The sequence below is a fragment of the Serinus canaria genome, chromosome 28 (genome assembly GCF_022539315.1).
Source record: "Serinus canaria isolate serCan28SL12 chromosome 28, serCan2020, whole genome shotgun sequence".
In the NCBI taxonomy this organism is placed as follows: Eukaryota; Metazoa; Chordata; class Aves; order Passeriformes; family Fringillidae; genus Serinus; species Serinus canaria.
The window spans coordinates 982,375-1,003,332 of record NC_066341.1 but is presented as its reverse complement, the minus strand read 5'-3'; the positions used below and the strand labels follow the sequence as shown (position 1 = coordinate 1,003,332).

The 20,958-nt window shown below is 58.2% G+C and overlaps 3 protein-coding genes and 1 non-coding gene across 5 annotated transcripts; 1 reads left to right on the top strand and 3 right to left on the bottom strand.

The window, feature by feature from the left end:
- Window positions 1-18: 18 nt before the first annotated feature.
- Window positions 19-3,644, top strand: NMRK2 (nicotinamide riboside kinase 2). The gene is made up of 6 exons (XM_050986086.1): window positions 19-611; window positions 819-990; window positions 1,786-1,857; window positions 2,561-2,667; window positions 3,055-3,140; window positions 3,225-3,644. Exons 2-5 carry the CDS (start codon window positions 836-838, stop codon window positions 3,138-3,140), a joined length of 420 nt encoding a protein of 139 aa, XP_050842043.1. The 5' UTR covers window positions 19-611; window positions 819-835; the 3' UTR covers window positions 3,225-3,644.
- Window positions 3,645-5,715: 2,071 nt separating this feature from the next.
- Window positions 5,716-10,835, bottom strand: DAPK3 (death associated protein kinase 3). Of its 2 annotated transcripts, none has more exons than XM_050986085.1 (9): window positions 10,740-10,835; window positions 9,881-10,026; window positions 8,518-8,878; window positions 7,892-8,021; window positions 7,691-7,739; window positions 7,552-7,578; window positions 7,299-7,451; window positions 6,828-6,873; window positions 5,716-6,687 (listed from the first exon to the last, which is right to left on the bottom strand). In XM_050986085.1, exons 2-9 carry the CDS (start codon window positions 9,940-9,942, stop codon window positions 6,145-6,147), a joined length of 1,371 nt encoding a protein of 456 aa, XP_050842042.1. In that variant the 5' UTR covers window positions 9,943-10,026; window positions 10,740-10,835; the 3' UTR covers window positions 5,716-6,144. The 2 variants fall into 2 exon arrangements, with proteins under 2 accessions (XP_050842042.1, XP_050842041.1); XM_050986084.1 differs by having other exon boundaries at window positions 10,709-10,775.
- Window positions 10,836-10,992: 157 nt separating this feature from the next.
- Window positions 10,993-19,934, bottom strand: EEF2 (eukaryotic translation elongation factor 2). Its single transcript, XM_050986034.1, has 15 exons — window positions 19,775-19,934; window positions 18,946-19,160; window positions 18,044-18,225; window positions 17,736-17,947; window positions 16,897-17,075; window positions 16,562-16,667; window positions 16,183-16,296; window positions 15,888-16,026; window positions 15,457-15,652; window positions 15,110-15,368; window positions 14,837-14,944; window positions 14,404-14,757; window positions 13,396-13,578; window positions 12,351-12,483; window positions 10,993-11,639 (listed from the first exon to the last, which is right to left on the bottom strand). The coding sequence occupies exons 1-15, from the start codon at window positions 19,775-19,777 to the stop codon at window positions 11,446-11,448; spliced, it is 2,577 nt and encodes an 858-aa protein (XP_050841991.1). The 5' UTR covers window positions 19,778-19,934; the 3' UTR covers window positions 10,993-11,445.
- On the bottom strand, window positions 16,436-16,504 carry LOC115484722 (small nucleolar RNA SNORD37). Its single transcript, XR_003945430.1, has one exon. It is a non-coding gene; the product is annotated as a small nucleolar RNA SNORD37 (small nucleolar RNA).
- Window positions 19,935-20,958: the final 1,024 nt, after the last annotated feature.

The window sequence follows — 20,958 nt, the reverse complement described above, 5'->3', positions numbered from 1 at the left end:
TGTGGGTCACCCCAAAACATGAAGTGCTCCAGCCCCAGCATCGTGTGCTCAGTCTGTGCTGCACAGATTTGATCACCTAGGAGCCCTCAGGGGAGGCATTCTGTTCGATTTTCCATTAAAATCTGTAACCTCTCTTTTGAGGGAATGCCAACAGGAGGAAAGTGATAACTGAGCAACCAAAGTGCTGCATTTTTATTAGAGGAGTTCAAACACCTATTCTTTTGAAAATCCCACACATTCTAGCACTTATTTAACTGTATCTGCACTGCCAAACTCCTGTGTGATTTCCAAACAACGCCCTGTAGTATTTCACCAACTACCAAACAATCAAGCGATTAACCTGAAAACCTTTATCCCAAGTGGTTTGAGTGGGCCAAGGGAACTTCCCAGAGCTCTTGGGGTTGGGGCAGGCTGGGCATGTGGCTGTCCCCGCAGGCCCAGCTGGGGCTGTGGCAGTGCCCAGGGGTGGTTTGTGTTGCACTGGTGGCCAGGTGCTGATGGCATCGGAGGGAACTGGTCCCGCTGAGGTTGCAGCAATGTTTTATTGCTCACTATATTTCAGCCACAAGATCAAATAGAAGTCGGGGAAGACGGCTTTAAGCAGTGGGATGGTAAGAGCAGTGTTCCCTATAGGATGCAGTAATGTATATTCTTTTCCTAAGTATTTATTTTCTTTTTTCGTTATTAAAAGCTTTAACTGTAAATTTCCGTAATTGTAACTTTACCAAGCTCAATCTACTTTATACTTTGGAGCCCGTGGTGTGTGCTGGTGTTTGATGGTGTCCCTTTTTCCCACCCACCCCCTTTCTCCTGACCAGTGTTGGATTCCCTGGATATGGAGGCAATGGTGAGCACCGTGCGGGCCTGGATTGAGAACCCAGTGAAGTTTGCCCGTTCGCACGGGGTGAATGTCACACCTGGCTCTAGAGAGCCAACCTCCCAAGATATCCATATTTTGGTCATTGAAGGCTTCCTGCTTTATAATTACAAGTAAGGTTTGGAGAACTCTTCGTGGTTTGCCAGGGAAGATCCTTAAATCCCTCGTGCCAGAGCTAAAAACTCCTTTTTACTAATTTCCCCTTCCTGCCTTGATCTGAATTCCCACCCCGGAGAGTCTCCTGCTGAAAAGTGTAAAATTAACTCCTAAATGTAGGAGTGAGGTGAATTTAAGGTTCTGATTTGGTGCACAGCCTTGAACTCCAGAGGAGTTTCAGAGCAGGATTTTTGCAGGCTTCCCCTCATCCTCCCACCTGGAATCTCTGCTGGAATTTAGGAATGTTTCTCTCCCATGCTTGCTTAACACTGACTGCACTGAGCTCAGTGAGAGGAGCAAGCTGTGGCAGAGACGACTCCCTGGGTTTTTGTGGAGGACCACGGAATCCCAGAATGGTTTGGAAGGGACCTTAAAGCCCATCCAGCCTGGCCTTGGACACTTCCATGAACATGAGCTGAGGAGTTGCCCTGTCCCAGATTTTGGTGCGAACTGATTTTGGAATGATCTAGGAAGAGGCAGGGTTCCCAGCCTGATCCTCCACAGGATCCCCCCTGATCCCCCTCAGGTGTTTGGGTGGGAGAAGTCCCTGCTCAGGCCATTCTGACCTTCAGAAAGAAACTTTCCATGGTTTTGAGTTAACAAACCCGTGAGGGAAGCACTTACCCTTGGGTTGTCTTCAACAGACACAAATCCCATAGAGGCAGAGAGATTTTGGTGGTGTCTGGGGTATTTCATGCTTTTTGCTGTCATGAAAAGTGAGATCTCCACGTTCTGTCCTTGCCCCTCCCCAGACCTCTGATCGAGCTCTTTGACCTTCGCTACTACCTGGCAGTGCCCTACGACGAGTGCAAGAGGAGGAGGAGGTGAGAACATTGCTGGGTGTGCATCCAGGCCTTCCCTCCTGTCCTCCACACTGCTCTCAGTCATGGAATCATGACTGATTCATGATGGGGTCGGGGTTGGAAGGACCTTAAAGGTCCTTAAAGGTCACCTCATGGAATCGTGGAGGGGTCGGGGTTGGAAGGACCTTAAAGGTCCTTAAAGGTCACCTCATGGAATCGTGGAGAGGTCGGGGTTGGAAGGACCTTAAAGGTCCTTAAAGGTCACCTCATGGAATCGTGGAGGGGTCGGGGTTGGAAGGACCTTAAAGGTCACCTCATGCCAGCCCTGCCATGGCAGAGACACTTCCCACCACCCCAGCCTGGCCTGGGGCACTGCCAGGGATGGACATCCACAGTTCTGGGATGTGTTGGTGTCATGAGCTGGATTAGAGTGGGAAATTTGACCAGAAGGGGAGGAGAGGAGTTTGATGTGGTCGGCTTGGAATGAGGGGCTGGGCTTGGAGAAGACCTCTGAGATGGAGTCCAGCCATGAACCCTTCACCGCTGACCACGTCCCCAAGTGCCACATCCATCACTTCCAGTCACAGCCATGGGGACTGCACCGCTGCCCTGGGCAGCCTGTGCTGATCCTTCACATCCCTTTCCATGAGAATTCCTTTTCCCAAGGCCCAAGCTGAAGCCCAGCCCCCCTCCCTGACACTCCTTGTCCCCGCTGTCGTTCCAGTACACGGAATTACACCGTGCCCGACCCCCCGGGCCTCTTCGACGGCCACGTCTGGCCCATGTACCTCAAACACAGGAAGGAGATGGAGGACGCTGGGGTGGATGTGGGTAAGTCTTCCCCCAACACAAATCCTTCAGCCTCAGCACTGGAATTTCAGGAACTGGGTGATTTCATTCAGGGAGACTTCCACTGGGATGATGCAGGGTGATATTTTTACTGCCAAGTTGTAATCCTGGCCTACTTTGGATAAATGCTGGCAGTTTTGGAGCTGAGAACTTCTCCCCTTTGGTTTGTACCCTTAAGGACAAAAAAGTTCCAAAGAAAAAGAAGGGATTTATCACAGATAAGGATTTCACAGGCCATTGTATTTTCAGGATGGTTCTGTTTTTCCAAGCTGTCCTTTGGGTCAATAAAATATGAAATATTTAAAAACTAATCTCCCAAAATGTTATTCTGCTGGGAAGCCCAGCCTGACTCCCCCTTTTTCCTCCCAGTTTATTTAGACGGCCTGAAGTCCAGGGATGACCTCTACAACCAAGTCTTTGAAGATATTCACAACAAGCTCCTAAATTGCTCATAGGTAACTGAACTCCAGAGGGTGGGAGATGAGGGATTGTGCTGGGAACAGTCTGGATCTCACTCTTTTTCCCCTCCTCCTTTCCAGGGTTGGGAGGATCCTGAAGATCGGTGTACAGCGATGTAAATAATACTTGGAAGTGGGAATGGGAATTTGTGTGAACTCCTCTCCCACTGCCCTTTGGCAAGTCCCTTCTGTATATAATTGAAAACTGAGGATAACTTATTCCCACCACGTGGACAGGATGGCCTCGGTGGGGTTTATTTTTTAATTATTTTATATTCCACTGGCTTACAGAGAAGCTGGAAACAGCATTTTTATAGCAGAGCAAGTAGAGCTGTGCTGGGAAAACGAGAGAGCTCCTGCAGACACAAAGGCTTCGTGCAAGGCTTGTTTGTGACATCCCCAACTCAGTAAAAATCCACTTCAGTCTCCTCTTGAGGTCCTGATGTAATTCACCACTCAGCTTTATTGCAATAAAGTGGGTATGAAGCTCATCCAAAACACAGCAGCTCCTTTTTCCTGGGTGTTTGGAATTCCAGCCCTGGGTGGCCTCAAAGCTCCTTCCACGGGTCACTGCTTGGGTTTGGGTGCCCACGTAGGCCCCAGCCAGTGGGAATGGCTCAGTTTGTGAATTTAAACCATGAGGTGAACTGGGGGATTTCTCAGGGAATGAGAAATGAGAACTGTGCTTCCCTGGGAACTGTTTTAGGCATTAAAGCTAAAACAGCACCCAGATTTCAGCCTGGCAGGGGCAGTGCCAGGGCAGTGCCATCCTGAGTGTGTGTGGGGCCTGCCCTACAAACCCTGGGGATGAGCACTGGCAGCTCTTGGGGGGTCCCTTCCCAAGATTTTGGGGCCTGAATTAGAAACTGCTCTGGAACAGCAGCTGCTTTGGATTAATTAATTTAATTTTAGTTAATGAGGAGTCACCCAAAAACCCACCAAGGGGGGCTTTCAGCAGCCAGAGGGGAGCCAGATCCATCTCCTTGTCCTGCCCCACTGCAATGGTTTCCCAATTGTGCTGGGCAGGGATGGCGTGGCCAGAAAGAGCTCTGGGGACACCCACCCCACTCTGATGGCACTGTCCCCGGGCAGGGACACCCTGCTGTGACCTGTCACCCTGGGCAGCAGTGCCCAGAGCTCAGCTCTGGCAGGAGCAGCAGATCCCGGGGGATGCAGCCCTGGAGTTTCCCTGTGCCTACACGGGTTAAGCCGTGCAAAATCCTTTGGGGTTTGGGAAGACTTATAAGGGAAAAGCCCTCGCTCCCACCTCCTGCCAAACTCTGGGAAGCAGAAATGGGAGCCTAAAAAAGGCATTTTGGTGTCTCTGTCCACAGAGGAGAAAACGTCACGGGGTGGTGGCAGCTCCAGCTGCTAAGAGGGGGCTGGAGCAGAACATCCTGGAAATGTCCCAGCCCTGGAACCCCCTGGGGCAGCACAGCCCAGTCCCGAGTTCCTGCAGGCCTCAGGATTAGGAGACTCGTGGCACCATGAATCACACCCCAAATTCTGCTTTTTTAGAGCTATTCTGGTGTCATTTCGTGCATCCACGTGAGTGAGATTCCCCTGCTGCTCCGGGACCGGGGTGAGTGACCGGTGACTTCCAAGAGCTTTTTGGGAGTGTGAAACCCAAACCCTCAGCAGGAAGAGAATCCAGGAAATGTTTCTCACTATGTGACCTTTGCCCGCCTTGGGAACAGCCGGGCCTATAGGATTTCCATACATCCTTTCACCCACTGCCTCTGCAGAGAGCTGGGGCTGCACCAGATCCACACTGAGTGCCTGCACATGGGGCACCCTGAGGGCCCTGAGCCCCCAGGTGTCCCCTGACTCACGTGGCCAGAGCCCGTGGCCGTGCTGGACACTGGGACAGCCCCAGTCACGCCACCTCCCCTGGCAGCCAAGTGCCTTGGCAGGGAGCACCAGGGCAGATTAAATTATCACATGTCCACGTGTCCCGTGCATGGGGGTGAAACCTACACCTGCTGGAACGTCAGCAGGGACAGGGACATGGGGCACAGCCCCTCTGATCCCTAGGGAGCCACCGGGGACACGAGAGCAACAAATAAATCCTAAATGGAGCAAATCCCCTGGGCCTGGAGCTGAGCTGGAGGTGAACCCACCCTGGCCAGCCAGGGGACGCCTGCCATCCACTGGCATTTGGCTGGTGATTCCCCCGGATCAAATTCTGCTGCATCTTGGCTCCAGGGGGCCACAGGCAGTCAGAAAGCCCACGGGGCTCCCGGGGAAAACGTGCTCCCTGCTCTGGTGTTCTCTGGAATGTGGCGCTTGGGACCTGGCTCCCCCTGTCCCCGGGAGTGAGGGATCTCAGGCAAGAGGAGCTGAGGGCTCCCCCAGCCTGGGAACACCCCACCAACCACCCCTAGACCTCCCTCCATGCCCACAGCGAGCTCACCCACCAGCACTGGCTCTCATAAGGAAACGAAAAGCATTTTTCCCCCCAGATTAAGGAAGTCACTCTGGGATGGGAGCACAGGGGGGGGAATTGTCACCACAGGGCAATCTTATCTCCCTCCAAGCCCTGTCCCGCCATGGCAGGAGCTGAGGCAGCCACCCCACTTCACAGAAACCTTTATTCTGGGAAAAGGGGGAGCCAGGGCTGGGACAGAGGGACAAGGGGTGCAGCCCCCTGGGGGGAATGTGGGCTGCAGGGGCTTCTGGGGGGCTGCGGAGCGTGAGGCCACGCAGGGATCAGTCCTTGGTCCCAGCCCATGCGTGGCTGCTGCTGCAGTGCAGGGGAGAGCTCTGCCCACCAATGCCCCCCACGGGGCACTGGGGCAGCTCGGGGACCCGGGTGACAGGGGGGGACAAATGTCCCGGGGAGCGCAGGGACACGAGCCAGGCAGGAGCTGCAGGCTGGAAGCCAAGCCCCGGGGTGGCACAGCCCCAGCCCCCCGAGGTGGGGGCTCCAGGGAGGCACAAGCCCCCCAGGCACTGCCCTGGGGCGAGCAGGGGAGCAGCAGAGCCCCCGGGGCCGGCCGGGCTAGCGGATGCTGCCGTCGCCCTCGCTGCTCTGCAGCTTCTCCCTCTCGATGGACCACACCAGCTCCTGCACAAACTTCATCTCCGAGGCCACCTGCTTGGCCAGGGCCTCGTAGTGGTTCTCCAGCTTGCGGTAGCGCCGCTTGAGCCCGTTGGCCGCCTGCACCACGCTCTTGGTCTCCTCCTGCGCCTGCTTCTTCAGCGCCTCCGTCTTCTGCAGCTCCTGCCGGATCTGCCGCAGGTCCTGGCTGATGCTCTCGTTCTCCTCTTTGTACCACGACTCCTTCTCCTCGTAGATGGACAGCAGAGCCTCGATGTCCTCCTGGAAGGACTTCTTGTTCCTCTCGAGCTCTCGGAGGCTCTCCTCGGCCGCGGCCACCTCCTCCATGACCTTGGAGAAGCGCTCGAAGTTGATGTAGGTGTTGTTGGGGGGCATGCTGGAGTGGGATTTGATGGTGTACTCCTTCAGGCGCGTGGTCTTCAGCCGGCGCCGCTCAGGCTTCTTGCCGCTGTCCTCGTTGCGGACGTTCCTCCTCTTGATCACCTGTGGCAGGGACAGTGGTGGCTGCAGCACCCACCCCCAGGCAGTGACACCACTCCGGCCCCCATAGGGCTGGGGGAGCAGCAGAGCCCCGGCCTCGGGGGGTCAGGCACCCAAAAAGTGCCGATTCTTTGACTTCTCACCTTAATCCAAGGGTGCTCCAGGCTCTGGGCGATGGTCATTCGCTTCCTGCAAACACAGCAAGGCTGGGATCAGGGCAGAGATTCTGCTCCTCTTTCCCTGTTACAGCCCTGGAAAAGCAGCTTGGATCCTGTGATTGCCTTTGGGGTCAGGCTGAGCCTTGCTGCACTCAGGGCCCCCAGGCAGGAGCATCCAGCCCCCAACCCCTCAAACTGCCTCCCAAGAGAAACACAGGCAGAGGATCCTGTGGGAGCCCCCTGACCCCACTGCTCCTTCCCAAACCCTGAGCCCTGGGGGCCCAGCTCAAACCCTCCCAAAGCCCAGCGGAGCTACTGCACCCTCAGAGGGAATCTCAGAACTCACCCCACCCTGGCACAGGCAGGAGAGAGGGAGCTGCCTGTGCACAGCAGGGTGGGCAGGGGGGACTGTCCCCTCTCCCAGAGACACCCCCAGCTCTGCTCCCTGTCCCTCACTTGGGGTCTTTGACGAGCAGGCGGCGGATGAAGTCCTTGGCCAGCTCGCTGGTGTTGCTGAAATATTCCTCGTCGAAGTCGTAGTTGACAGCAGAGATGTTGGTCAGCGTCTCCTGCTTTGTCTCCCCCAGGAACGGGGAGGCTCCGCTCAGCCTGAGGAGAGAGTGGGTTGGGACACCCCAAAAAGGCTCCAGCCCGAGCTGGGGGGGCTCATCCTGCAGCCCTGTCCCCTCCAGAGCTGCCTTATACTCACAGGATGTAGGTGATGACACCGATGCTCCTGGAAGAGAGAGGGAGAGGAGGCTGGGGTCACACAGAGCTTTTGGCATGAGGGGAGATCCACCAGCACGAGGGGATTGGCTGCTGGAGCCATGGAAAGGGAAATCACTCACCACATGTCGGCCTCCAGCCCCAGGGGCTCGTAGTTCACAATTTCTGGGGCTTTAGGAGGAAAGGGGAGAAAATGGATTTATTGTGGGGGAAGGAAGCCTGGCCCCATGGACACATCCTGGTAGCAGCACCAGAGTGCTGGGTGTCTCTCCAGGATTAATCCAAAGCTTTCAGTACCCTGAGGAGCCCCCAGGAATGCTCACCTACAAACTCTGGGGTCCCAAAAATATTCTTGAACTCATTCCCAGCCTCGATCTTGTGGGCGATCCCGAAGTCGATGAGTTTGATGCGAGGGTTTGGCACGTTCTTGTCCAGCAGCATGATGTTCTCTGGCTGTGGGGGGAGAGGAGCTGGGTCTGTCCCTGCACACCAGCCTGAGGGAACTGCCCTGGGCTCCTCATTCCAGAGGAGAGGATGAGTGCCTCAAGCTGGGAGAAATCCCAAGCACCAGCCCCACTGCTCTGCAGGAGTGCACTGACCCCCACTCATCAGCCCTGATTTCCAGACCCCCCATGGGAGTTTATCCCTGCTCCCAGAGCTGAACTCGGGGTGTATGCAGCTCCCAGAGCTCACCTGGGGGTTCATCCCTGCTCCTGGGGGGTGTCTGCAGCTCCCAGAGCTCACCTGGGGGCTCATCCCTGCTCCCAGTGTGGGGTCTTCAGCTCCCAGAGCTCACCTGGGGGTTCATCCCTGCTCCCAGTGTGGTGTCTGCAGCTCCCAGAGCTCACCTGGGGGTTTATCCCTGTTCCTGGGGGGTGTCTGCAGCCCCCAGAGCTCACCTGGGGGCTCATCCCTGCTCCTGGAGGTGTCTGCAGCTCCCAGAGCTCACCTTGAGGTCGAAGTGGGCGATGCGCTTGGAGTGCAGGTAGTGCACCCCGTCCAGGATCTGCTTGAGGAACTGCGTGGCCTCCTCCTCCGTCAGGGATTCCTTCTCGGCCAGGAAGTCGAAGAGCTCCCCTCCGGACACCAGCTCCAGGATGAGCACCACGTCGGTCTTGTTCTCGAAGATGTCGTGCAGGGTGATGATGTTGGGGTGCTGGATCTCGCGCAGGATGTCCACCTCGCGCTCGATCTCCTCGCGGCTCACGCCCCTGCGGCTGGACGACAGCCGCCGCTTCTTGATGAACTTGGCCGCGTACTCCAGCCCCGTCTTCCTCTCCCGGCACTTCCTGACGATGGCGAACTGCCCGCTGCAGGGGGAGGGAGGGAGGGAGGAGAGCATGTCCTGCCTGGCAGCAGCTCCAGGATGGGCACTGCAGGATGAGGTTCCCCCCACCAGGAGTGCCCTGAGCTGGGATCTGGGGATGCCTGCCCACTCCTGGGCTTTGGCAAAGGGTGGAGGGAGGAAATTCCTGCCAGGAATGTGGCAGCTGCCAATCCTCCCTGCGCTGTCCAGGTGCTGCTGTGGTCACCCAGGGTGGGAGATGCCCCCATCAGCCCTCCCTTCCCAGCCAGGAGCCCCCAGGAGCAAATCCCAGAGCCCAGTGGTCCCGGGAGACCCCAAAGCCCTGATGGAGAAGGCAGGTGGAGGGGCAATGACTGAAATCAGAGTGACTGCACCTGGATCTGAGACTCCTTTACACCTTTATACATCCCTGGATCATGGCCAGGGACATGCACAGCCCTGGGGGGCAGAGTGGGGTCTAGCCATGGCCATCACATCCCTCCCCATGGCTCACAAACAACCCCAGCCACAGAGAGGCAAAAGAAACTGCAGCAACTCCTGGAAGTCCCTCTGCTTTGAAAAAAAAAACACTTAAGTGACCCAAAACGTCTTTGCTGCCCAAGTGCCCGAGGAGGGGCCACGGCGTGGGGCTGGCGCGGCCGAGACAGCGCTGCAGGATCCCGAGGCGGCTCCCCCAGCGCCGCCTCTGCATCCCGGCTGATTAAATCCCATCTGCGGGCTCTGAGTCACCCTGGATCCCTCCCACGGGCGCCGGGCCAGGCGCAGCCACCGAGGAGGGCCGGAAGCCGCCAGCCCCGGACGGGAGCTCCACCGGGAACAACGTTAATTAACGCTTTTTAAAAAAATCTCTATCTGACAGAGGGGCCTGACTCTGCACAGCCCTGGCCCTGCCGCCTTCAGAGGGGCACAGGGACACCGCGAGGGATCCAGCAGCCGGATCCAGCGAAGCTCCTGGCAGCGGTGCAGCCATGGAAGCCCCCCCAGAACGCAGTGGGTTGTGCCTCACCTGCCCAGCTCCTCGCCCATCTCATAGAAGTCCTCCACGCTCTCCTGGCGGAAGGTGGACATGGCTGCGGAGCTCTCTGGAGCGGGAGCCGCCCCGCTGCTGTCAGCGCTGGATGTCAGGAGCAGGGAGCAGCCGGGGATCAGCACCTGTGGCACCGGGAAAAGAGGGGGCTGGGTCCCGGGGGCTCACACCGACACCCAGCACGGGGTCCCCGGGGGATGCACAGCCCAGGGCCGGGCTAGTCCCGGGGATGCCCCCCGGTCTCACCACACCCCAAAACCCAGGGGACAGAGAAGGGAAGGGGGCCACAGCCTTTCCCTGCTCCACAGGCCCCACACCCGCTGTCCACCCAGTGTCCTCCTCATCCCTTTCCTGGCCCATTTCCCCTCCTCTCCCAACCCTCCACTGACCCTCCCTGCCCCACAGACCCCCCTCCAACCCCCACACCCACTCAGCTCCCAGTCCCTGCCACCCCAATTCCCCAGAGCCCCCCAGTCCCTCCCCATCCTAATTCCTACCCCTCCTTTTCCAGCCCCACGGCCCCTCCCAATCCCGCTCCCACACTGCCCCTCCCTATCCCACAGGCCCCCCAGTCCCTCCCCACCCCAATCCCGACCCACAGCACCTCCCAGCCCCACAGGCCCCACACCCACAGCCCCCCCCATTCCTCCCTCTCCTTCCCCACCTCACCCCACAGGCCTCAACCCCCCCACACCGCTCCCCGCGCCATCCCTCCCTCCCCACCCCACGCAGCCTCCCTCCATCACCCCTCTCCCACCCACACAGCCCCTCACGTCCCCTCCCGACCCCACATCGCCCCTCACGGACCCCTCATTAGCACCGGTCCCCCCTTCCCAACCTGGGCCGCCGCCGCCCGCGTCGCCGCCGCCACATTCCAGCACAGCAGGCCCCGCCCCTCCTACACAAACCACGCCTATCTCCGCATGAAGCCCCGCCCACTTCGCGGCATCCTCATGCAAACAAGCCCCGCCCATCCTCCGCCAGAGGCCCCGCCCCGCCACTCACTGATGGGCGGGGGCAAGAGCAGCACCACCCCTCCATCCCCACCAGAGGGCGCCACCCCGACCCTTAAAAACACCCCGAAAATTCACTTTTCGTCACCATTTATCCAATTTTATTAATTCCAGTGGCACTAATACAGGCGGCGATGGGCACGACGGACAGTCAGGCTGCAGATAAGGCATCCTCACCCCCTCTCTCTTACCCCCCAGTTTCCTTGTCCTGTTTAAGCACGCCCCCACTCCCTTCCAGGCCATTCTGCAGCAGTAATTTTTTTTTTTTTTGAGTCAAATAAATACAGAATTGGGCAGATCTAGTGGAAATGTTTTAGTTACAATGGCAAAGATGAGTCATGTGCAACACAGAAACCTATAAGGCTTTTTTTTTTTCTTTTTGTTTGTTTTCCTCATTTGAAGTTCTCAAAATCGCTATGAAACCCATTTAATTAACAAGATGGTGGTCACAGGCTTCTAGCCCCTGGCGGCATGGGTGATAACGCTAATTAATTAAATTTTTCCTGCTCTCCCAGAGTTCCATGAGTGTCATTAGAGTTTGTCCAGGAAGTTGTCGAGGGCAGGGATTCCTTCCTTCAGCCCTTTGCGTTTGCGGGTCTCGGCCACCACCTGGCACGGCCGGCTGGCACTGTCGAAGGGATCCCCGGGCAGGATCTGCCAGTGGTCAAAGACACACTGGGGGAAGGCCTGGCCACCCGTGTTGGACCTCAAATCTGCTGTGAAACCTGCGAGGGACAAGATAAAAGGTGAGGTGGGACAGGAGTGGTCGTAGTTCAATGCTGTGTCTGTGGAGAGACCAGAGGAAGCCAGAGCAGCACTCAAAAGCCTCCCGAGATCCCAACCAATGTGAGGTGGGAATGGAAAAAAGGCTCCAGGAAGAACTTTGAGAACCTTCCAATGCCTAAAACTGGAGAGGGACTTTGGACAAACTTATGGAAGGACAGGACACAGGGACTGGTTTCCCACTGCCAGTGGGCAGGGATAGATGGGATATTGGGCAGGAATTGCTGGCTGGAGGGGCTGGGATGGAATTCCCAGAGCAGCTGTGGTGCCCCTGGATCCCTGGAAATGTCCAAGGCCAGTAATAGTAGAAGGTGACCCTGCCCATGGCAGGGGTGGCACTGGAAAACCTTGAAATGTCCCTTCCCACCCAAAATGTTCTGCAACCTTGGTCTCTCCCAGGCAACAAGTGACAGGATGAGAGCAAACACCCCTCAGCTGCACCAAGGGAGGGTTGGAGATCTCTAGGAACACTTTTTCCCCAGAAGGATGGTCAAGCCCTGGGCAGTGCTGGAGTCCCCATCCCTTGGGAGCTTTCAAAGCTGTGTGGATGTGGCACTTGGGGACACGGTTCAGTGCTGGGTCAACAGCTCAACTCCAGGATGTCTCAAGGCCCTTCCCAAGGCTGTCCCTCCCAGGATGGCTCCAGGACTCACCGAAGGACTCGTTGACAGGCAGGTAGGCCTTGACCACGAACATGGGGGTCCCGGCCACCTGGGTCTCCTCAAACACGTGGCCACGCTTCCTGTTCAGCACCCCGTAGATGCCTCCCACCACCTGCTCCGGGCACTGCAGGAGAGACTGGAGTCAGGACTGCACCCAGCAGCCATCCCCCCTTCCCTGAGGGCTGGCAGGGGCTGCGTTGTGTTGTGATTTCAGAGTTTACCTCAGAACCTGGGTCCCTCCCCTGAAGATTCCCTCCCAGGCGTGTCAGTCACCCTTCCTTTCCCCTTTTCCTTTCCCCTTTTCCTTTCCCCTCCCCAACCCCTGCTGAGCACTGTCAATCCTGGCATTCCAGAAGGGCAGCGAGTGATTGGCAGATCCAAAGGATGCCCTCCATCCCCGGGGGCACTGGGCCATCCAGGTGTCCTTTGTCCCTTGAGACCTCCCCTCCTGTACCTGGCTGGTGGCTCCCTGCCCCTTCCCTCCCCTCTCTCTGGGGTTAAAAGGAGCAGCACCCACGGGGTCAGGAGTTCTGTTGGAGCTGTTGAGCCAGAACCAAAGCTCTGAATCCAAACCCTCCATCAGAACCAACTCCTTTCCTTCACCATCACCCTAAAGCTTCTCCACAGAGGGAAACCTGAGGAACAGCCCTCCAAAGGAGGAAGCTCCATCCCAGCACCACCAGAGCTCCTGCAGCACCCAGCTGGCCAAGAGTGTCTGGGGTGAAACACCACCCAGCCATGGCCAAAAGTGTCTGTGGGGTGAAACACCACACACCCAGCTGGCCAAAAGTGTCTGTGGGGTGAAACACCACCCAGCCATGGCAAAAGGTCCTGGGTGAAACACCACCCAGCCATGGCCAAAAGTGTCCCTGGGGTGAAACACCACCCAGCCATGGCCAAAAGTCTCCTGGGGTGAAACACCACACAGCCATGGCCAAAAGTGTCTGTGGGGTGAAACACCACGGTGCCGCTGTTTGGTTCAGCACCAAGGGCCAGACAAGCTCAGGAATGTCTCCAACCCAAGAGGGCTGCTGACCTGGATCTCCACCAGGTAGATGGGCTCCATGAGGCGCGGCTGGGCCGTGAGCACGCAGGCGTAGAGGCAGCGCCGGGCCGTGGGGATGATCTGGCCGCCGCCGCGGTGGATGGCGTCGGCGTGCAGGGTCACGTCGTGCACGTCGAAACGCACGGCGCGCATGTTCTCCTCGCACAGCACCCCCTGCCAGGGCACAACGGGGACACGTGTCACCAACCCGGGCACACCCACATGGGGTGCTGCTCCCTCGGCTCACAGGAGCTCTGTGGAAGCAGCTCCTTGAGCAGCAAGGCCACCCAGGTGCCACTCGATCTCCTTGCTGAGGGATGAACCTTCAAACCTACAAAGGAGGTCTTTCCCAACCTCGGGGGTCTGTGGGGCACCAGCTCCAAGCCCTGTGCCACCACTGAGCATCCTCGTGATCAAAATGAAAGATCTGGGCCCCCAGCAGCAAGCCCACCCAGGTGCCACTCAATCCTCCTGCTGAGGGATGAACCTTCAAACCTACAAAGGCTGGACTCCAGGAGGTCTTTCCCAACCTAAGGGGTCTATGGGGCACCAGCTCCCAGCCATGTGCCACCACTGCAGCATCCTTGTGGATCAGCTCAGAGGTTCAAGCCACAAGAGCTGTCACACGTTTATGGTGCTGAAACCCAAGTATTTGGCCAAGGGAAATGGGCTGGGTTTTTTTTTTTTTTTGGTCTCAGTAATGTCACAGAAGATGCTGGCTTGGAATCTCCCTCAGACTGAAAGTGAATGGTATACAGGAAAATGAATCCTTCCAGCTGCTGTTCCCAGTCTGTCAATTTACCCTGCAGTCCTCTCCTGTCTAATCCTGAAAATATTTGCCAGATCCCTGTCAAGACCCTCAGAGCACCTTTCCTCCAGAAGCCAGTTACATTATTCACCGGACTGTCCAGATATTACATTTTGCTCCATGAGAAACATTAACAAAATAAGGATGTGCAGAACCCCAGATGCCACGCAGACCAAGACAGCACCCCTCACCTCCTTGGTGGCCCACTGGAAGCCGGCCACCACGCTGTCCTTGATCTCGTTGAGGTACTGCACCCCCTTGGTGATGTCGGTGAGGATGTTGGGGCCGGTGCCGTCGGGCCCGAAGCACCAGATCTTCCTGGCCTCGGTGACGTCCCACTCGTACTTCTCGGCCAGGTACCGCGCCCGCTGCTTCAGCTCCTGCCGGGCCGACACCTCGCCCTTGTCGATGTCCTCGGCCAGCCCGTCAGGGAAGGGCCGTGCCTTCATGTACAGCCGGTTGTGTTTGTTGGGGGACTTGGAAAGGCACATCACGTTGGACTCCTCGCTGACCGTCTCGCGGTAGGACACCACGGGATCCGATTTCTGCGGGGACACGGAGGGGGTGAGGCACCAGAGGTGGACAAACCCCACCCCGAGCTCAGCCAGCACTCAGCCTCTCTACCTTAATGGGGATGCAGGCGTGGTCCTCCTCCAGGTCCTTCAGGCAGATCTCCAGGTGCAGCTCCCCAGCGCCAGCGATGATGTGCTCCCCAGACTCCTCGATGATGCACTGGGAACACCAAGAGAAGCTTCAGAACCACAGCCACGAACACCAGCAACTTTATGTTTTCTGTGTTTGACCCACAGAGCTACTTCCAGATGTTCTCCCCACTGATCTGGTGGTGTCCCAGACCAAGCCACCGACCAACATTCAATAGCTGCACCATGCACTCACCTGCACCATGGGGTCAGACTTGGCCAGGCGCTTCAGCCCCTCCACCAGCTTGGGCAGGTCAGCCGGGTTCTTGGCCTCCACGGCCACACGCACCACGGGGCTGACGCTGAACTTCATCACCCTCATGTTGTGGGCGTGCTCGAAGGTGGTGATGGTTCCAGTCTTCACAAGGAACTGGTCCACGCCGACCAGCCCCACGATGTTTCCACAAGGCACGTCCTCGATGGGCTCCACGTAGCGACCCATCATGAGAATGGTCCTAAAGGGAAAGTTTGGTTAGTGAGGTTGGCAAGGGGAGGAGATCCCACTCAGCCCTTAGACCCCTCAAAGCCCCAGCCAGGACACACCTTTGAATTGGCTTCAGGTACAGATCCTCCTTCTTGCCAGGGGTGTAGTTTGGTCCCATGATTCTGACTTTCAAGCCAGTTGAGACGAGACCGGAGAAGACACGGCCAAAAGCATAGAAACGTCCCTTGTCAGAGGTTGGCACCATTTTGGAGATGTACATCATCAGGGGGCCTTTGGGGTCACAGTTCTTAATGCCTGGGAGGGAAAAAGAGACCAGCTTAGCCCAGAGTTACTGATGTATCTGGCACCCAGCCCAAAACCCCAACTCAAGACCTACACCCACTGTCCCAACCCAAGGGCTTTTGTCTGGACAAGAGGAAATGGAGAATGGCTTCCCACTACCAGAGGGCAGAGACAGATGGGATATTGGGAAGGGATTGTTCCCTGGGAGGGAGCTGAGGCCTGGCAGCAAAGCAGCAGCTCGTCCTACCTATGGCAGCCTCATCGTCAGGGGGGCCCTCGTAGAGCAGCTCGCAGCGATACTTCTGGGCTGTGACGGGGGAAGGCAGGTGGATGGTGATCATCTGCAGCAGGGCATCTCCAGCTGGCAGCCACCGCCTCATCACGGCCTGGGCAGAGCAGCAGGACCCAGTCAGAGTGTTCCCAACTGGGCTTCACCTCCTTCTCTTTCCCCACCTCCCAATCTCCTAAGTAGGATGACTTTGACACAGCTGGAGCAGCACAACTGCTCAGCTGCTCTCCAGAGGACTCAAGACCAGCCTCACCTTCAGCAGGGGTTTGCCTTCCTTGTCCTTGTCCTCACTGTCCAGCTTGATGTCCAGTTTCTCAATCAGTTTAGCAGCCTCTTCTTTCTTGAAGTTCATGATTGCATCGAAAACCTGCGACAAGAGCAGCCCTTGGAGCGTGACCCAGTTTGGAGCAGCTGCACCACTGCTCCTGCAGAGAATTCCTGCTCCTCCTCAGCACCCAGCCTCCCCCCAGGAGACACAGCCCATGTGCCCTCAGAGTAGCCAGGTGTGTCAGACAGCTGAATTTCTTCAATCAAACAAGTCAGGTCAAAGTGAAGAAATTTTCCATCATCACGCACGGAACAGAAGTGCAGAGTGGGAGGCGCTGGCCAAGGAGGAACCCTGAGGAACTCACCTTGAAGATGGGGTCAAGGATGAGCTGGCAGAAGGTCCTGGGCAGTTTCTTTCCATCAGGGCTGGTGGCAGATTTGCTGAACTTGCCAGTAGCAGGGTCAAAGTACCTGTAGAGAGAAGGAAATCAGACAAACGTCCATGCTCAGGTCAGCTACGGACAAACAGCTTGTTCTGCCTGCTCAGGGCAGAGCCAAGGGCTGCTGAGGAAGAGCCATTTCCTGCTTTCCCCCTCCTTCAGCTTTCCAGCACTCTCTAAAATGTAATTAACTCATGTCATATCAGGCACAACCACGCAGAGCTGATCTGGAATTCCAATCTCCACCATTCCCTCCTCACCTGTCTCCCCACAGCTTCTTCATCATGTCCTCGACTTTCTTGGCACGCTCGGCTGGGCTGAGCTGGGCATCTCCCTTGGCAGCAAACTTTGCCACGTACATCTCAGCAAACTGCTTCAGGGTGAAGGCCCAGCCGTGCAGGCCCGAGCCAAAGCCCACGGTCCCGAGCACCGGGTCAATCTGAGAGGGAACAGCAGAGCTGGGTCAGAGGAGAAGCCTCAGCCCACCCCATCTCAAAAACACTCCAGTACAAAATGGGCCTTCAGAACACAGATTGTGAAGTAGTTCTGTCTGCCTCTGAGGTCTAGGACGGGCACCACTTTAGCTTTGCACCACAGAACTGGGTTGGTTTTCCTCCACTCCCACAAGATGTGTGGTCAGGTTCATGTGCAGGCAGGATTCCCATCCTTCCCAGGAGGATCAGGAAGGCATGGACACCTCCAGCTTCTCCTCAGAACCTGACAGCCAGCCCTGCTTCCTTCCCAGGAACCCAGCAGCAGAGCAGGTGGCAAGGCCATCCCACTCCACCTCTGCCATGAGCAGGGACACCTTCCAGGATCCCAGGGTGCTCCAAGACCCGTCCAGCCTGCCCCTGGACACTTTCAGGGACTGGGCAGCCACAGCTGCTCTGGGCAACAATCCCAGCCTTTATTTGCTCAGGCCTTGAACAGGAAATTTGGGAGGGGAGCCAGCAAGAGCCCCAAGCCATCCCAAGCCTGGGAGTTCAGACACCCTCACAATCCCCCATCTTCCACTTGGGATAGGGAATTCTATTTGGTGAGAGGGAGCTGCTCCCTCTCACCAAAGCGCCTCCATCCCTGCACTGAGAGCCTCCCTCACCATGATGTTGCCCATGGGGCCGCTCTCTCCCTCTCCATAGGTGGAGATGATGACGTTGACGTTCTCCACGATGCGCTGGAAGGTCTGGTACAGCTCCTCTGGCTCCAGCTGCAGCTCCAGCAGCGCTCGGTCCATCTTGTTCATCATCAGCACAGGCTTGATCCTCTCGGCGATGGCCTGACGCAGCACGGTCTCTGTCTGCACACACACCCCTGCCAAACACAGCAGCAGTTAGGAATGAGCTAGCCCCAGCTCCAAATCCCAGCTCCAGATCCCCCAAAATGCTCTCCAGCTGCACAGAACCTCACCAGAGACACAGTCCACCACGACCAGGGCACCGTCAGTGACTCGCAGAGCTGCGGTGACCTCTGAGGAGAAGTCCACGTGCCCAGGGGAGTCAATGAGGTTGATCAAGAAACCAGAACCATCCTTGCTCTGCTTGATGAAGGCCAAGTCGTTCTCAGAGAGCTCGTAAAACAGAGAAATGGCCCTGAAAGGAAAAGGAATGATTAGAACGGTGATCTGTGTTACTCTTCCCTAAAGTCTTCAAATGCTCTCCTCCACACAAACAGCTGCCACTGGAGGTGGCACCCAGTGCTCTGCTCTGGGTTGGAGTTGGTGACCTTGGAGAGCTTTTCCAACCTACATCCTGAGCTCCAGGATTTCCTGAAGTGCATCCCAGGGACGTCAGTGTGAGAGATAACAGGAGCACAGGCTACAACCTGTCCTTCCTAAACCAAAACATCCTCCAGAATCCCAACCTCCTCCAACTCCCTGCAGTTTCTCCAGCATCCATAAAGGGTTCCATTCCCAAACAATGGATTTAAGCTCTTCCTACTAATCCAAACCATATTCTCCACCCCTTTTCCAGCCCCTCGGAATCCTCACACTCCCTGTGGCAGCACAGCCACCAGGAACATCCCCAGTGATGCTCCCAAGGGTCTCCACGCCACATCCATGGGACATCCAACAACCCTTGGTGCTGAGCTGAGAGAATGAAGCTCATGCTTCTCCAGTGCCCAGCAAAGAACTGCCTAATGACTGAGCACAAGCAAATCAAGGCTTGCTCCATCGTTCAACACCCTCAGGAGCACAGAATGAGCTTCTGGACTAGACCAAAGCCCAACAGCATTTTCTTCCACCTCCTCGAGGCCAATCCCCCCGGAGCCCAGCCCAGGAAGCAGCAGGAGCCCGAGGGGAGGGCACTCACGTGGATTTGATGGTGATGCACCGTTCCTGCTCGTCCTTGCGGGTGTCGGTGAAGCGGGTCTCGCCGGCCCGCGCCGAGGCGATGATCCCGGCCTTGCACACCAGGGAATCTGTCAGCGTGGACTTGCCGTGGTCCACGTGGGCGATCACGGACATGTTCCTGATGTTGGCCTTTTTGTCCATGATGGCCCGTATCTGGTCTACTGTGAAGTTCACCTTGAGGGAGGGGAGAAAGGGGAGTCAGCGTGTACAAAAACAGCTTCGGTGACTGCAAGGAAGCCGAATCTCCCTTAAATACCTGCCATAATCATGGTGACACCACCTCTGCCTGGCTGACAACACAACCCCGCAGCAAGGGCACAGCAGTGGGGCTGCAGCACCAACCCCTCCCTGCCCAGTGTCCCTCAAGCCACGGTGTCAGCGGGTGCAGGGCGCAAATCGCCCCCAAAACCGAGCCCGGGCCGGTGCCGGTGCCAGTGACAGCCCAGACCGCAGCGTTACATAAGGCACGACCGGCACCGCAGCGCCCCGTCCCCGGCGCCACCAGCGCACTGCCACATCAGCGCGGCCGCTCCCGAGCCCCGCGGGGCAACGGCAGCCCCGGCACCGACACCGGCGGTTCCTGCCGGCCCCAGGGCTGTCACGGCCGCCCAGACCGGCCCCCTCTCGCCGCCCCACCCTCTCCCCGCAGCCGCGGCCCAGCCCGGCAACACAGGCCGCAGCCGCCGCCGTGTGACCAGCGGCGCTCGCGGAAACGCCATCCCCAGCGATACGGGAAGCACGACGGCCTCTCATCCCGCCGGGAGCGGCGGAGGGCGGCGGCGGCTCACCATGGTGGCGGATGGCGGCGGATGCTGCGGGGCGGGGGGGTCACGGCAATGGCGGCGGCTCGGCCCTGTCTCGCTGGCGAGCGCAGAGCGGGCGGAAGAGAGCGCTGACGTCAGCCGGCGCCTTCTTATAGGGCGGCGCCACCAAGGGGCGGGGACTGCGCAGAGCGCGTGCGCGGCCGCGCCGCTCTATCCCGCGGACTCTATGGTCGGGAAGGCTGTTCCGCCTCGCCGGCACCACGTGGGTGTCACCGAGGCTGCACCGGGACTGCAGCGAGGCGACACCGCGGGAACAGCGACCGGTAGCGACAGCCCTGCCTCGCCCGGGCTGCAGTTGAAAGTCACACCGGCAGCGGGAGGGGCGAAGAACCGGCCCGGGGCACCGGGGTCGGTGAGGCCGCCCTCAGAGCGGTATCACCGAGCGGCAGCCGAGCACGGAGGCTCGGCCACTAGGAGCAGGCGGTAGGGCCGAACCCGGTGGCAGCCGGCGGCCCCGAGCACCGGTGGGTCCGAGCCGCCCCGCCCCGGTCCCGCAGGGTGCCCGCAGTGCGCATGCTCCGGGCGGGCCGGTGCTGCAGCGCCCCCTGCGGGCGGGGAGGAGCGCGGGGGCAGCACCGGCCGGAGCCCCCGCCGGGCCCGGGCTCACCGGGCTGGCACGGAGCTCAGGGCCCGGGCACGAGCTCAGGGCCCGGGGCACGGAGCTGAGGGCCCGGGCTCACCCGGCTGGCACAGAGCTCAGGGCCTGGGGCACAAGACTGGCACGGAGCTGAGGGCCCGGCCTCCGAGCCCTCCCTGTGCGCCCTCATCCACCTTAGAGCCGGCAGGAATCACGGAGTGAATGGTTTGGCTCGGAAGGGACATGGAGGAACATCCAGTGCCATGGCAGGGACGCCTTCCATCATCCTCGGCTGCTCCAGCCTGGCCTTGGGCACTGCCAGGGATCCAGGGGCAGCCACAGCTGCTCTGGGAATCCCATCCCGCCCTCCCAGCTGGGAATTCCATCCCAAAATCCCACCCAGCCCTGCCCTCTGGACATGGAAGCCATTCCCTGTGTCCTGTCCCTCTGTCCCTTGTCTCTCTCCGTGTTTCTTGTGGGGTCCCTTCAGGTCCTGGAGGCCACAATGAGCTCACCCCAAAGCTGCTCCTCTCCAGGCTGGGCAGTGCCAGCTCTGTCTCTGGCAGCTCCC